Consider the following 12,313-nt stretch of genomic DNA (forward strand, 5'->3'; position numbering starts at 1 on the left):
CAAACAAAAATTGAAAAAATACACAGAATCATTGCACCAAAATAATGTGTCCATGTTGAACCATTTCAGGAAAGTAGCATGTAGTTAAGAACCAATGGTATTAAAGGAAAAAGTCCAAGTTGGACTATAGACATTGATGAAAAACAAGGCTCCAGGAATTGACAGAACAATAACTGAGATATTCCAACTAATGAATGCAGTGCTGGAAGTGTTCACTCAATCTATGCCAAGAAATTTTGGAAGACAGCCAGCGTGCCAACCGACTGGAAGAGATCCATACTTGGGCCCATTCCAAAGAAAGGTGATCCAACAGAATGCGGAAATTCAAACAGTATAATTATGTTACGTGCAAGTAGTGTTTAGCTGAAGATAATTCAAAAACAGTTGAAGCAATACATATATAGGGAATTACCAGAAATTCAAACCGGATTTAAAAGAGGTCATGTAACAAGGGATATCATTGCTGACATCAGATGGGTCTTGGCTGAAAGCAGAGAATACCAGAAAGATGTTAACCTGAAATTTATTGACTATTCAGAGGCATTCAACAGTAAGGGTCCTAACAAACTATGGATGACATTGCAAAGAATGGCAATTCCAGAACACTTCACTGTGCTCATGCAGAACCTATACTGTGCTCATGCAGAACCCTATATACAGTGTCGTTATGGATTGGAACCAACTCCGTGGCACTTCACAACAACAACTATATTTTGCTAACATTTAATTAACTCACCCCTCATGTGACAGCTTCATCTCTCATGCTTCAGACATGTTGTCAGGAGGGACTAATCCTTGGAAAAGAATATCACATTTAGTAAAATGGAGAAAGGGTCGTAGAAAAAGAGGAAGATCTGCAACCAAATGGATTGGCAGAGTGGTAGCACCAATGGGCTCAAACGTAGCAACAGTTGTGAGATTGGTCAAGGACTGGGCAGTGTTTCGTTCTGCTGTGCATAGGGTCGCTATGACTTGGTACCGCCTCAATGGCCCCTAACAACAACAACAATATGACAACTGGAACTGTGGTTGTCTTGGCAAGACCAGACTAAATAATTTCCCCACCCCTGCTCTATAAGGTTTCTAAGGAATGGCTGGTGAGTTGGAACCACAGACCTTGTGATTACCAGTCAAATGTTTATCCTACAACACCACACCAAAAGTCCTGTTTTTTTCATGTGGGTTAAAATTACTGTCTGATGTAATTTACTTTCAGCCTGAAGAACTCTCTTTAGTATTTCTTATAAGGAACATTAATTGGTGACAAATTCTATCAATTGTTGTTTATCTTGGGATGTCTTTATTTTACCTTTGTTTTTGGCAGGTTTTTTTTTTTATTATTATTATATAAAAGATTCTTTGTTGGCAATCTTTTTCTTTCTTTCTTTTTTTTTTTCTTTTTTTTTTTTTTTGCTTTCAGCAAGTTGGATAAATTATTCCAACTGCCTTCTAGGCTCCATAATTTCTGATAACAACTTTGCTGTTAATCTTATTGGGGTTCCCTTGTTGGTGATGAGTTGTTTGTTTGTTTTCCTGCTGCTTTCAAGATTTTCTCTGTCTTTGACTTTCATCATTTTCATTATGGTGCATCTGGGCATGAATTTCTTTGCATTTATCTTATTTGAAGTTCCTTGAGCTTGTTGACTATGGCATTTAATTTTAAATCAGATTTGGGAAGTTTTCAGGCATTATGTCTTTGTACTCATATGTTTGTTTGTTTGTTTCTGTTTCTTTCTCTCTTGTTGTAAACCAATTTTTGTCAACTCATTTCTAGCTCTTGGCCACCCAATGTGTGTCAGAGTAAAAGTATACACCATGAGTTTTCAGTGGCTAGTTTTTCAAAAGTAGATTATCTGTCTTTCTTATGAGGTGCCTCTGAGTAGAATCAAACCTCCAGCTTTTTGGTTAGAAGCAAAGCACATTAAGTATTTGCACCTCTCAGACATATTTGCACCTCTCAGACATTCCCCTCTCCTTGTAGTAGTCCTATCACTTGTATATTGGTGGGCTTAATGGTACCCTCTCCACCCCCCTATGCTCTGAAGCTGGGAAGAGGAGCTATTCTGGTGACTTACCCATTTTGGAGAGCTGCCTTAGCCCTTGACTGTGAGCTTTGAGTAGAGGTAGTCTTGGCTGCATCCACCTAAAATGGAGCTTACATCATGATGAATTGAAGGTGGTATGGCCAAGCGAATGGACAGATTTGTGTGGCTCAAATTACAGACTTCTGTTATTCCTACTTAGAGTCTGAGAGCTTTTCTTGAATAAATATTTCTTCATATGCTGTAGTTGTAGTGTGCCATCGAGTTGCTTCCAACTTGTAGCAGCCCTGTATAGGGTTTCTGAGGAGCATCTGGTGGATTTGAACTTCCAACCTTGCAGTTAGCAGTCCAGTGCTTCTCCAACAGCCAGCACTACAAGGGTAATTTCAAGAGCCTTTTTTTTTTTAAGGTTTTTATTGTGGATTGAGTGAAAGTTTATAGGGCAGATCATCAGTTTTACATTCAGCAAATCATACACTTTGTTTAATTACAATGATTGTAATTCCCTCTGTGTACCATAAGTTAACAGTATTTCTATCTATTCACTTTAGCTCTTTTTTTTTTTAAACACTCAGGCATATATAATAATTTACACCACCAAAGGGCACATTCTGCAAGTCTGCCTCTCAGTCCCTCTTTTCCCATGAATCTAAGTCCTCAGCTGCTTCCTCTCTCCATGTCCTCATCTCTGCCTCCATCTCTGCTATCATTGCTTCTCTGGATAAGGTCCCGCCTTCCACCCATGCTCTTCTCCCTTGATGGCCATGGTCCTGGTGTCCTCTGGTTCTGAACTGTAAGATTAACTATTCCCCCGTTTTTGTTAAAAAAACAAAACAAAAAAACTTCTACATTTACAATTGTGACAGTCACAATTAGTCATGATAGCAATTACTCACTATTGAATCATAAGACTCTTATCTCCATCTCTTTTCACCAGACCCATCTAGACAAGATGAAAATTATTCAGTGGGATTAAATTTGTTCTTGTTTGTTTGTTTTTACAATTTTCACGAGTTATGGTTGTTTCAGACTCATGGTGTGGCACTGTAGGATCAGCATTGAACAGTGAACCACAAGTTCGGCAGTTCAAACCCACCAGCTGCTCCTAGGAAACCCTATAAGGGTCTCTATGAGTCAGAACTGACTCGACAGCACTTAAGAGCACAATAACATGGTTGTTTTACTAGGATTCTTATCTCAAACTCCTGCTGTATTTCTGCCTTTTAAATAAAAATGTGGTCATATGCTATGCAGTTCTCTGTATCCTTTTATTTTTTAGTTCAATTGTAACTCCTCTGATGACTTACCGTAAGCTGGAGAGTCTGATAAGCCGTTGGAACCTTGAGCTAGAGAATCATGAGAAACACTTTCTTCATCATGCCACTCGGGTCAATGCTTGGGACCGTACATTGATTGATAATGGTGACAAGGTAAGACAGCTCAATAATCTACCTGCATTGTACATGTATTTTTCAATGAACACAAGAAAATAGACCTATTTTGAGTAGTTATTTTTCTATTCCAGTCTTGGATGTCAACTTATAAAGCTCTTCCTTCAATATTAAGTGCCCTGAATTAGAAAATCTTTCATATTTGAAGTGTATTTGAGAAATTTTATATTGCTCTAGAGTTATAATATATTTAAATTTTTATATTGATGCATTCTTTTTTTTAATAGATTATTACTTTACATGGAGAAGTGGAAAAAGTGAAATTGTGTCAGAAAAGGTAGAAGCTCTTTGATTTTCTAGATTGAAAGATCTCTTTGTGCATTTCCCCCACCCCTTGTTATAATTTATTGACATTTAGTCACACAAAGTTTCTTTCATCATTTCTTCTGGTTACTTGATTCATTCAGGTTGGAAACAGAATTGGATTTTATCCTGTCACAGCATAGTGAACTAGAAGATCTGTTGATCCCTTTAGAGGAGTCTGTGAAGGATGAGAGTGGATCGAACAATCTGCAATATGCAGTTGGGCAGCATGAGTGGACGTGAGTAACTGAATAAAGATGGAAGACTAGGATAAGGCTTAGCTTCTATGACAGCATTCAAAAAAGAGGGAAAAATGGAATTGGAAGGCATGGAATAAAAATTGGTTAAAAAAAAAAAAAGGACAAGGTCTCATAGTTGATATTTATCAACCTGTTTATGTTCTGCTTGTCTTTTCTGGATGCTTGAAAATGAAATTATCATTCTGGCAATTTTGTCTTATAGCATTTTGTATAATGCTATTAATCTCAAGTTTATACATGATCACTGCAAATATTTTATATTTGTCAAGTTTGTTCTTAAATTAGAAATACAGATTTTAAGTGTGAAGTGTCACAGTATTGTGGGATATATATGTTCTATTTTTAGCAACTCTTTTAAACGTATTATTTGTGTGATTACTTTAGTGATAAATTGCTTCTTACTTTGAAGGCAATTTGTTAATCTGGGGGCAAACTATATAACTTTAAGAAAACCGAATGATTTTTGCTAAGTCTTGGACTAGATGTATTTTTTTGTGCACTTCAGTGGATATGTTGCCAATGTTTCCACAGTAGTTTTATCCCACTAGAATTGCGATTTGATAATCAGGCCAAATTATAGGTTGTTAGAAAAACATATATGAATGTGCTACATAAACAAGATTGAAATAAATCAGACTCATTTTATCAGTGGTTTATTAGTGAGTTAAGACTGAATTTATTTTTTAAAGGCTTACAAAATAACTTTATTGGTAGAGGTGTTAAATGTGAAAAGTTCAGCTAATTTCTACTGACCCTACTTCTGTTTCTGCTTTTGTGTTTTCATCCTTTCTGAATATTTTCTAACACTTGCTTTCTATGCACTCTATCATTTTTTTCAGAAACTTATAGAATCGTTGGTAGACACATTTGTGTTGTAATGGAATCTTCACCAGAGTCTTCAACAATCTAGGCACCTGAATAATTAGTGACATGGGATAACTATTAGTAAATCTAATTGAATCCTGTATTGTTGTTCAAAAAGCCTCCAGTAATTTTAATGTTGATAAATAGTAAGATTGATGGTGATTGTGTTTGTGTGTGCATATATGTATATTCATAGTAAAAAGATGATAGAATGCAAGTTTGATTGGAAATCATGAGAATTTTAGGCAATTAATAATTTGCCAGGAGGGAGCAGTCGCTGGAGAAGGATATCATGTTTGGTAAGGTGGAGAGTCAGAGGAAAAAGAGGAAGACTCCCCCAACGAGATGGATTGGCCAAGTGGCAGCATTGATGGACTCAAGTGTGGCAACAATAGTGAAGATGGCCCAGGATCGGGCAGTGTTTCGTTCTGCTATGCATAAGGTCGTTATGGGTCGGTTCCAACTCGATGGCACCTAACAACAACAACAATAATTTGCTTTGAATTTGGCACTATTGTCAAGCTCATTTTTCAAATTTCCTTTGTTGGATGGTAGAGTATATTTAGATAAGATTTTGCTTTGAAAATGTATGCACTCTAAATCATTGAAGATCTCTTAGCACTCGCTGAGTACTGCTAGACACGAAACTTTTCTTATATCTAAATGTTTTATGAGCTTATTTTGACCCTTAAAAATAATTAGTTTGCTTCCAAATGCCCCAGAACATTTGCCAGTGAGTAAAGTGTTATTAAATGCCTTCAAGTTGGTTCCAACTTACTGCAACACTGTAGAGTTCCCAAGACTGTACGTCTTTATAGGAGTAGAAAGCCTTATCTTTCTCCCAAGGAACTCTTGGTGGGCAATAGCTGGCCTTGCGGTTAGCAGCCCAACATGCTACCTACTAAGCTATCAGAGCTCCTGAGTAAAAATAAATAGGTGAGTAAATTGTTGTTGTTAAGTGCTATCGAGTTGGTTCTGACTCATAGCAACCCTGTATAGGGTTTCCAAGGAACGGTTAGTGACTTTGAACCACTGATTTTATGGTTCAGTCGGTCCAGTGCTTTATCCCAAAGCACCATACCAGGACTCTAGATGACTGTAAGAATGGCATGATGGATAAAAACCTTCACCTAGGGGGTCTTTTTAAGGAGCTCTGGTAGGGTAGTGGATTATGCATCTGGCTGCTAGCCACAAGGTCATCAGTTCGAATCTACCAGCTGTTCCACGGGAGAAAGATGAGACTTTCTGCTCCCGTAAAGACTTACAGCCTCAGAAACACTATACAGGGTTGCTATGAGTCAGAACTGACTCCACGGCAAACCGCCACCACCATGGATTCTTTTCAGAATATGATAACACTATATCTATAAATATCTGCCTTGGCCATAAAATCCAGTTAGCAGAATCATCCTTGTATGTCAGTAACAATACAAGATATTGAAAATATTTCTTGGTAATGCCTTCATTTGCTTGCCCTTTCAGTTACAAATTAGCAGAAAATACAGATGCTCAGCTGAAACTTATTTCCCAAGATCTCAAGGACATTATTGGATACCTGAATGCATTTGAAAGTCCTACTGACACTACTGACCCAGTGAGTTTACTGCTTCATGTAGCCAACCACCTCCTGTCTTCTGCACCTGCTGCTAGAGATGTGAAACTCTGGAGTAGGTTTAATAGGGTAGGGGGTATTTAGAAGCATAAATATGAGGGTTTTGCGGTTATTCCTAGGAACCTAACAAATGACTTTGATCTCCCATAGTTTTCCTTTGAACTTCTGGTTTTCACATGCCTAAATATGTTCCTATACTTATTTCTTCTGTCCATTTCATAATTAACTAAAATCAAATCTATTGCTGTAGAGTCGGTTCTGACTCAAGGCAATCACATGAGTCACAGAGTAGAATTGCTCCACAGGATTTTCTTGGCTATATCTTTACGGGAGCCATAGCACCAGGCCTTTCTTCAGCAGTGCTGTGGGATGGCTTCAAACCACCAGCCTTTAGTTTAATAGACTAAAAGCCAACCTGTTACTTTAGAATCCACGCAACTTATAGCAACCTCATGTATTACAGACTAGAACTGTGTCATAAGGTTTTTTTTGTTGTCTATAGTGTTTACAGAAACAGATGGCCAGGCCAATCTGCTGTGGCACCATTGGTGGCTTCAAACCACCAAGCTTTAGATTAGTGTTGTTGTTGTTTTTGTTGTTGTTAAGTGCTGTCGAGTCAGTCGGTTCCAACCCATAACGACCCTATATAGGGTTTCCAAGGAGTGACTGGTGAGCTTGAACCGACGATCTTGTAGTTCAACTGAACCTTGCAGTCCAGCACATTACTCCACAGTCAAGTACAAACCATTTGTGCCACCCTGGGATAACTGGATATCAACATGCAAATGAAGTTCATTCTTTTACATATTTATCTATTCTCTCATATAAATGTGAATATAAATATATATATAAATTCTTTAGGCACATCCAGCCAGTTATACATTTATAAATAGGTTCTGTCTTATGGTTTAATAAGTCAACTATTTGAGACTTAATAAAATACGAGGGGACTTCCAAAAATATATGGAAAAACATCATTATCTTTTCATTCCATTTTTCCATGATGTTTTTGAAGCTCCCTTGTACGTGGTGATAGTTCTTTATTAAATTCATTGTCCAATTATATATAGACAAATCTCTATATACATATAGCCAGCTTTTATAATTATAAAGAAACAGCATGATATAATTGAGAAAGCATTAGAATTTTCAGCCACTTAACCTTTCTAGGTCTTGGCTCCTTTTGTATAATGTAATCAATTGACAAAATAATCTTTAATTCCCATTCATCTATGAAAATTATGCCATTGTGAAATGTTGTGTTACCTATATTTTTACAACAATAAAAAACATGCCGTTTTCTGCTTTGTGTGGATCTAAAGTTGAGCCCTGATGTGGCACTGTAGGATAAGCACTGTACTGGTAACTACAAGGTTACCAGCTGCTCTCAGAAACCCTGTACAGGGTCATTATGAGTTGGAACCAACTCTATAGCACACAACAACAAAAGTCAAACAAAGCCAAATTAGTCTGGGATTATCCATATTGTCATCTTCTTGTGTTTCCCGAGATGACCAAGAGCTGATAGAATATAGATTTTCTTTTTAATGAAATACTAGATCATTATTGTGATTCCAAAGATGTCCTGATTCAGTGCTTCGCTGCTAACTGAAATGTTGGCAGTTCCAACCCACCCAGTGGCTCTTCTAGAGAAAGATCTAGTGATAAGCTTTATGAAGATTACAGCCAAGAAAACCCTAGCGAATAGTTCTACTCTGTCACGTGAGCTTACTATGAGTTGGAATCAACTCCAAGACACTCAACAGCAACGTGGTGATTCCAAATCTCAAAATTGTTTTGTAAAAGCGTTTTGATGTATCTGTAGATTTATATAGATTTGCACATGAAACAGAGCTAATATTGAATGAAAATGAGAAATGTTCTGAACATAGTAAAATGAAACTGTAATCCTATCCTTATTCCTTTTCTCAATTGAGCCCTGGATTGTTGTATTTTCTTTCAGTGGTGGATAGTGAATAGTTAGAATCTGTTTGCTTTTGTTTTTCCTGGCGGGGTGATTGGGATGTTTGAGATGAGTGAATTAAAGGATAATTGCTGCTTGATGGCAGGACCAAAGCAGCCCAAAGAAATCAGCTACAACTCAGCTCTATTCTCAGCATAAATCATTGTAAAGGAAGCAGAGAAGCATTTGCTGAACAATAATATTCTTATAGATAATTTATTGTAACTCACTTAACAAAGGTTCCTTACCATGAACCATATGCCAGAGCAGAAAAATTGCAGCTATTTGCACTAGTATTCACTGTGATAGGATATAATAACTCTTTTCTTTTTTGTTTTCAGAGTGGAAGAGAGTTAAACTGCCTAATATTATTTAAATTTTTATTAAGCAATTGCATGTTATGCCATTAAGATATTTAATCACAGTTTCATTGTTCTTGCTACAAATTATATTTCTCTTTGCTATACTAAAATACACTAAATATACTGTGTTCTTTGCATACTGCTTCCTTTTAAGTGTGCTAACATTTTTTATTCCCTCCTATTTTCAGTATTATTCTGGATGCTAGAATATGTGTCAAAAAATGTTCTAGAAAAATTTAAATGCTTAGTATTTTATTTAAAGAGCCCTGGTAGTGTAGTAGTGAGTTGCATGATGGGCTGCTAACCCACAAGGTCAGCTGTTCAAATCCATCAGCTGCTCCACAAGAGAAGAATGAGGCTTTCTGCTCCCCTAAAGATTTACAGCCTCAGAAATACTATGCAGGATCTCTGAGTCCAAACCATCTCTACAGCACACAGCAGCAATATTTTATTTATTACAAAGACAATGCATATCCAGAATGGAGAATTTAGAAAATCTAGGCATCTGTAAACAAAATCAAGTCATCGGTACCACTACTACCCTGTAGTATTTTGTTATGTTGGTAAACTTGCTTATTTTGTTTTAAACAGCATTGGGGTCAGTGTTGTTGAGTGCCACTGAGTCACTTTTGACACATAGCAACCCTGTGTAGTGTTTCCCAGGAGTGGCTGGTGGGTTTAAGCTTCTGACCCTATGGTTAGCAGTCCAGTGCTTATCCTAGAGCACCACGCCAGGACTCCATTTGGACCATGGTGATGGTGGTGGTGGTGGTGGTGGTGGTGTGCCTTTGAGTCGATTCCGATTCACAGCAACCCTATATAGGGCTTCCGAGGCTGTAAATCTTTACATGAGCAGAGAGCATCAACTTTTCTCCCACAGAGCAGCTGATGAATTTGAACACCTGACCTTGTGGTTAGCAGCCCAACACATAGCTCACTATGCCATCAGGGCTCCTTCTATTGGAGGATTTTGTTTCCTGTCTTCTTTTAATATTCTTACATGATCTTTCCCCAAAATTTTAATTATTCTCTGAAAACATGAGTTTTTATGACTACAATGTTTTATCAGAAATGACTTTCCCCTAATACATTTAGTTATTTTTTTTATTGGTGGAGATATTTTTCCCATTTTTGGCTATTTTTAAATAGCACTATAATGGCCAGTTATGTTTAGATTTGATTATTTCCTTTATATGTTCCTAGAATTATTATATACTGAGTTAAGAGTTATGAATACATTTAAGACTTTTGGTATTGTTGCTAAGTGCCATTGAGTCGATTCTGACTCATAGCAACCCTGTATAGGGTTTCCCAGGAGCAGCTGATGGGTTTGAACTGCGGACCTTTCAGTTAGCAGTCCTGTGCCTATCCACCAGTGCTACACCAAGACTTTAGTATATATATATAATTTTTTTGAGAGTCTGGGTAAATTAATATGACTATTGGCTTTATATGGAGTTCTGGTGTGGCATTGTGGGTTAATGCACCAGACTGCAAGGTCGGCGGTTCAAGCTCACCAGCTGCTCTTTGGAAATCCTATACAGGGTTGCTATGAGCCGGAAGTGACTCAACAGCACTTAACAACTACATTGGCTTTATATGGGTGTACCTATTTTTCACACACATTTGAGAACTAGGTATTACCATGTATAAAATTTGCTAATTTGGTTGACAAAAGGTAATGTTTTTAAATGTTTATATGAATGTAATTTGTTATGAAATGTTTCCTATGTTCTTTACTTATTTTTGTACTGTGGTTACTTGTTTCGTACAGTTTCTTATTGAATTGTTGTGATTTCATTTCTAACAGTTTGAAAATAATTAGATTGAACCAATGTAAAGATTAATGAACATTGTTAATAGGAAATAGCAAAAGTTAATGAAATTCCGTTAATATTTAGTACATTCTGAGTCCATTTCTTAAACAAAATTTCAATTTCTTTCTTTCTACCTTGTTTACCACATTAAATAATTAGAATCTTAAAATCTTATATGTGTTTTTAGATCCAACAGATCTGTAAAATTCTGAATGCTCAGATGGAGTCTCTGCAGCATATTGATCAAAATTCAGGTAGGAGTTCATTTGTATACCAAGCTGTACATATTATAAATAGAAAATGTGCTACAAGTCAGATTGTGGGTTCCAAGACTGCACTCATAAATAAGAACTCAGTTGTAGAGGTGTTGCTTAACCTATGGTATGTCTACAGTAATTCTGAAGAACTATAATTATTATTTTTTATAAAATGAAATATAGGAAAGATAAACTAGAACCTAAAGAAAATAGAGGGTACATAAGAACAAAGGAGCTCTGGTAGCGTAGTGGTTACAAATCGGGCTGCGAACCTTAAGGTCAGCGGTTCGAAACTACCAGCTGCACCGCGGGAGAAAGATGAGGCTTTCTACTCCCGTAAAGATTTACACCCTCGGAAACCCTATACAGGGTCGCTATGGGTCGGAAACGACTCGATGGCACATAACAACAACAACAACAGAGTGAAAGAAGTGGGGATAGAAAGAAACAGGATTTCTCTGATTGTACTTTCTTATATGCTTTTGACTTTTGGACTATATAATTGTTCTATATATTCAAAAAAATGGAATTAAGCCATAAAAGGATGGGGGAAAGACAAATTCTAAAATTTAATGCAAACTGAAATGAATGAACCTATTTAAAAATGTATAATCATGTAGTTCAGATAACTTTTGAACATAGTGCTTTGACAATGCATCCTTACTAATATGTGGTCTTAGGATAAAAGCACTATAAAGAAATATAAAACTTTCTTAATTGATTTCTTATTAATTTCCAAATTATAATGCCAGTATTACTAATAGTTTATATGCATTATAGGATAAAGTAAATGAATAAGTATATTAATACTTAGTCATAGAACCAAGATTTTCACTGTAAGATGAGAGAAACAAGTTATTTTTACTTTCCTTTTTTTAATTGATTATAAATTTGAATATTAGTATAAGTTCCTATTTCCTTGTTCTGAAGCAGTGATCTACACCCCAGTAGCAGTGAGCACATTCAGCACCAGATCTTGCTTTCTAAATACCGTCACACTAAAAAGAACCAAGGTGCTTTGAGAAATATTTGATCCCAGGTCTTAGGCATGGTAAGCTTGACACTTTTAGTGCCAGAAATCTAGGATTATTCAGAAGTACTCAGGTCATTTCAGGAAATAAGACTATGCCTAATGAAGCTCATACTGGCAAAATTAGGATTATTTGAGCATTAAAAAAATAAAATAATAATAGTAATGACAGTATGGATTAGAATACATTGAATTAAAAAAGAGAGAGAGAAAAAAACACGAATCTCAAATATAGAGAGTGAAATGGGAGGTTCAGGGAAAAGTCTTTACAGAAGCATGCCAGCTAATAATTGTAGAAGGAATTGTTGTTGTTGTTAGGTGCCATCGAGTTGGTACCGATGCACAACAGAAT

At 36.5% G+C, this 12,313-nt stretch overlaps 1 protein-coding gene across 1 annotated transcript in view; it reads left to right on the forward strand.

The window, feature by feature from the left end:
- Positions 1-2,806: 2,806 nt before the first annotated feature.
- The window catches only part of LOC102841777 (nuclear pore glycoprotein p62-like), a 54,251-nt gene continuing 44,744 nt past the window's right edge, over positions 2,807-12,313 (forward strand). Inside the window, exons 1-6 of the mRNA XM_006871068.1 lie at positions 2,807-2,835; positions 3,322-3,472; positions 3,721-3,770; positions 3,901-4,035; positions 6,403-6,514; positions 10,862-10,928. Of these exons, the coding sequence (XP_006871130.1) occupies positions 2,807-2,835; positions 3,322-3,472; positions 3,721-3,770; positions 3,901-4,035; positions 6,403-6,514; positions 10,862-10,928 (544 nt within the window). The remainder of the gene's footprint in view (positions 2,836-3,321; positions 3,473-3,720; positions 3,771-3,900; positions 4,036-6,402; positions 6,515-10,861; positions 10,929-12,313) is intronic.

The sequence above is a fragment of the Chrysochloris asiatica genome, unplaced genomic scaffold (genome assembly GCF_000296735.1).
Source record: "Chrysochloris asiatica unplaced genomic scaffold, ChrAsi1.0 scaffold00159, whole genome shotgun sequence".
Classification (NCBI taxonomy): domain Eukaryota; kingdom Metazoa; phylum Chordata; class Mammalia; order Afrosoricida; family Chrysochloridae; genus Chrysochloris; species Chrysochloris asiatica.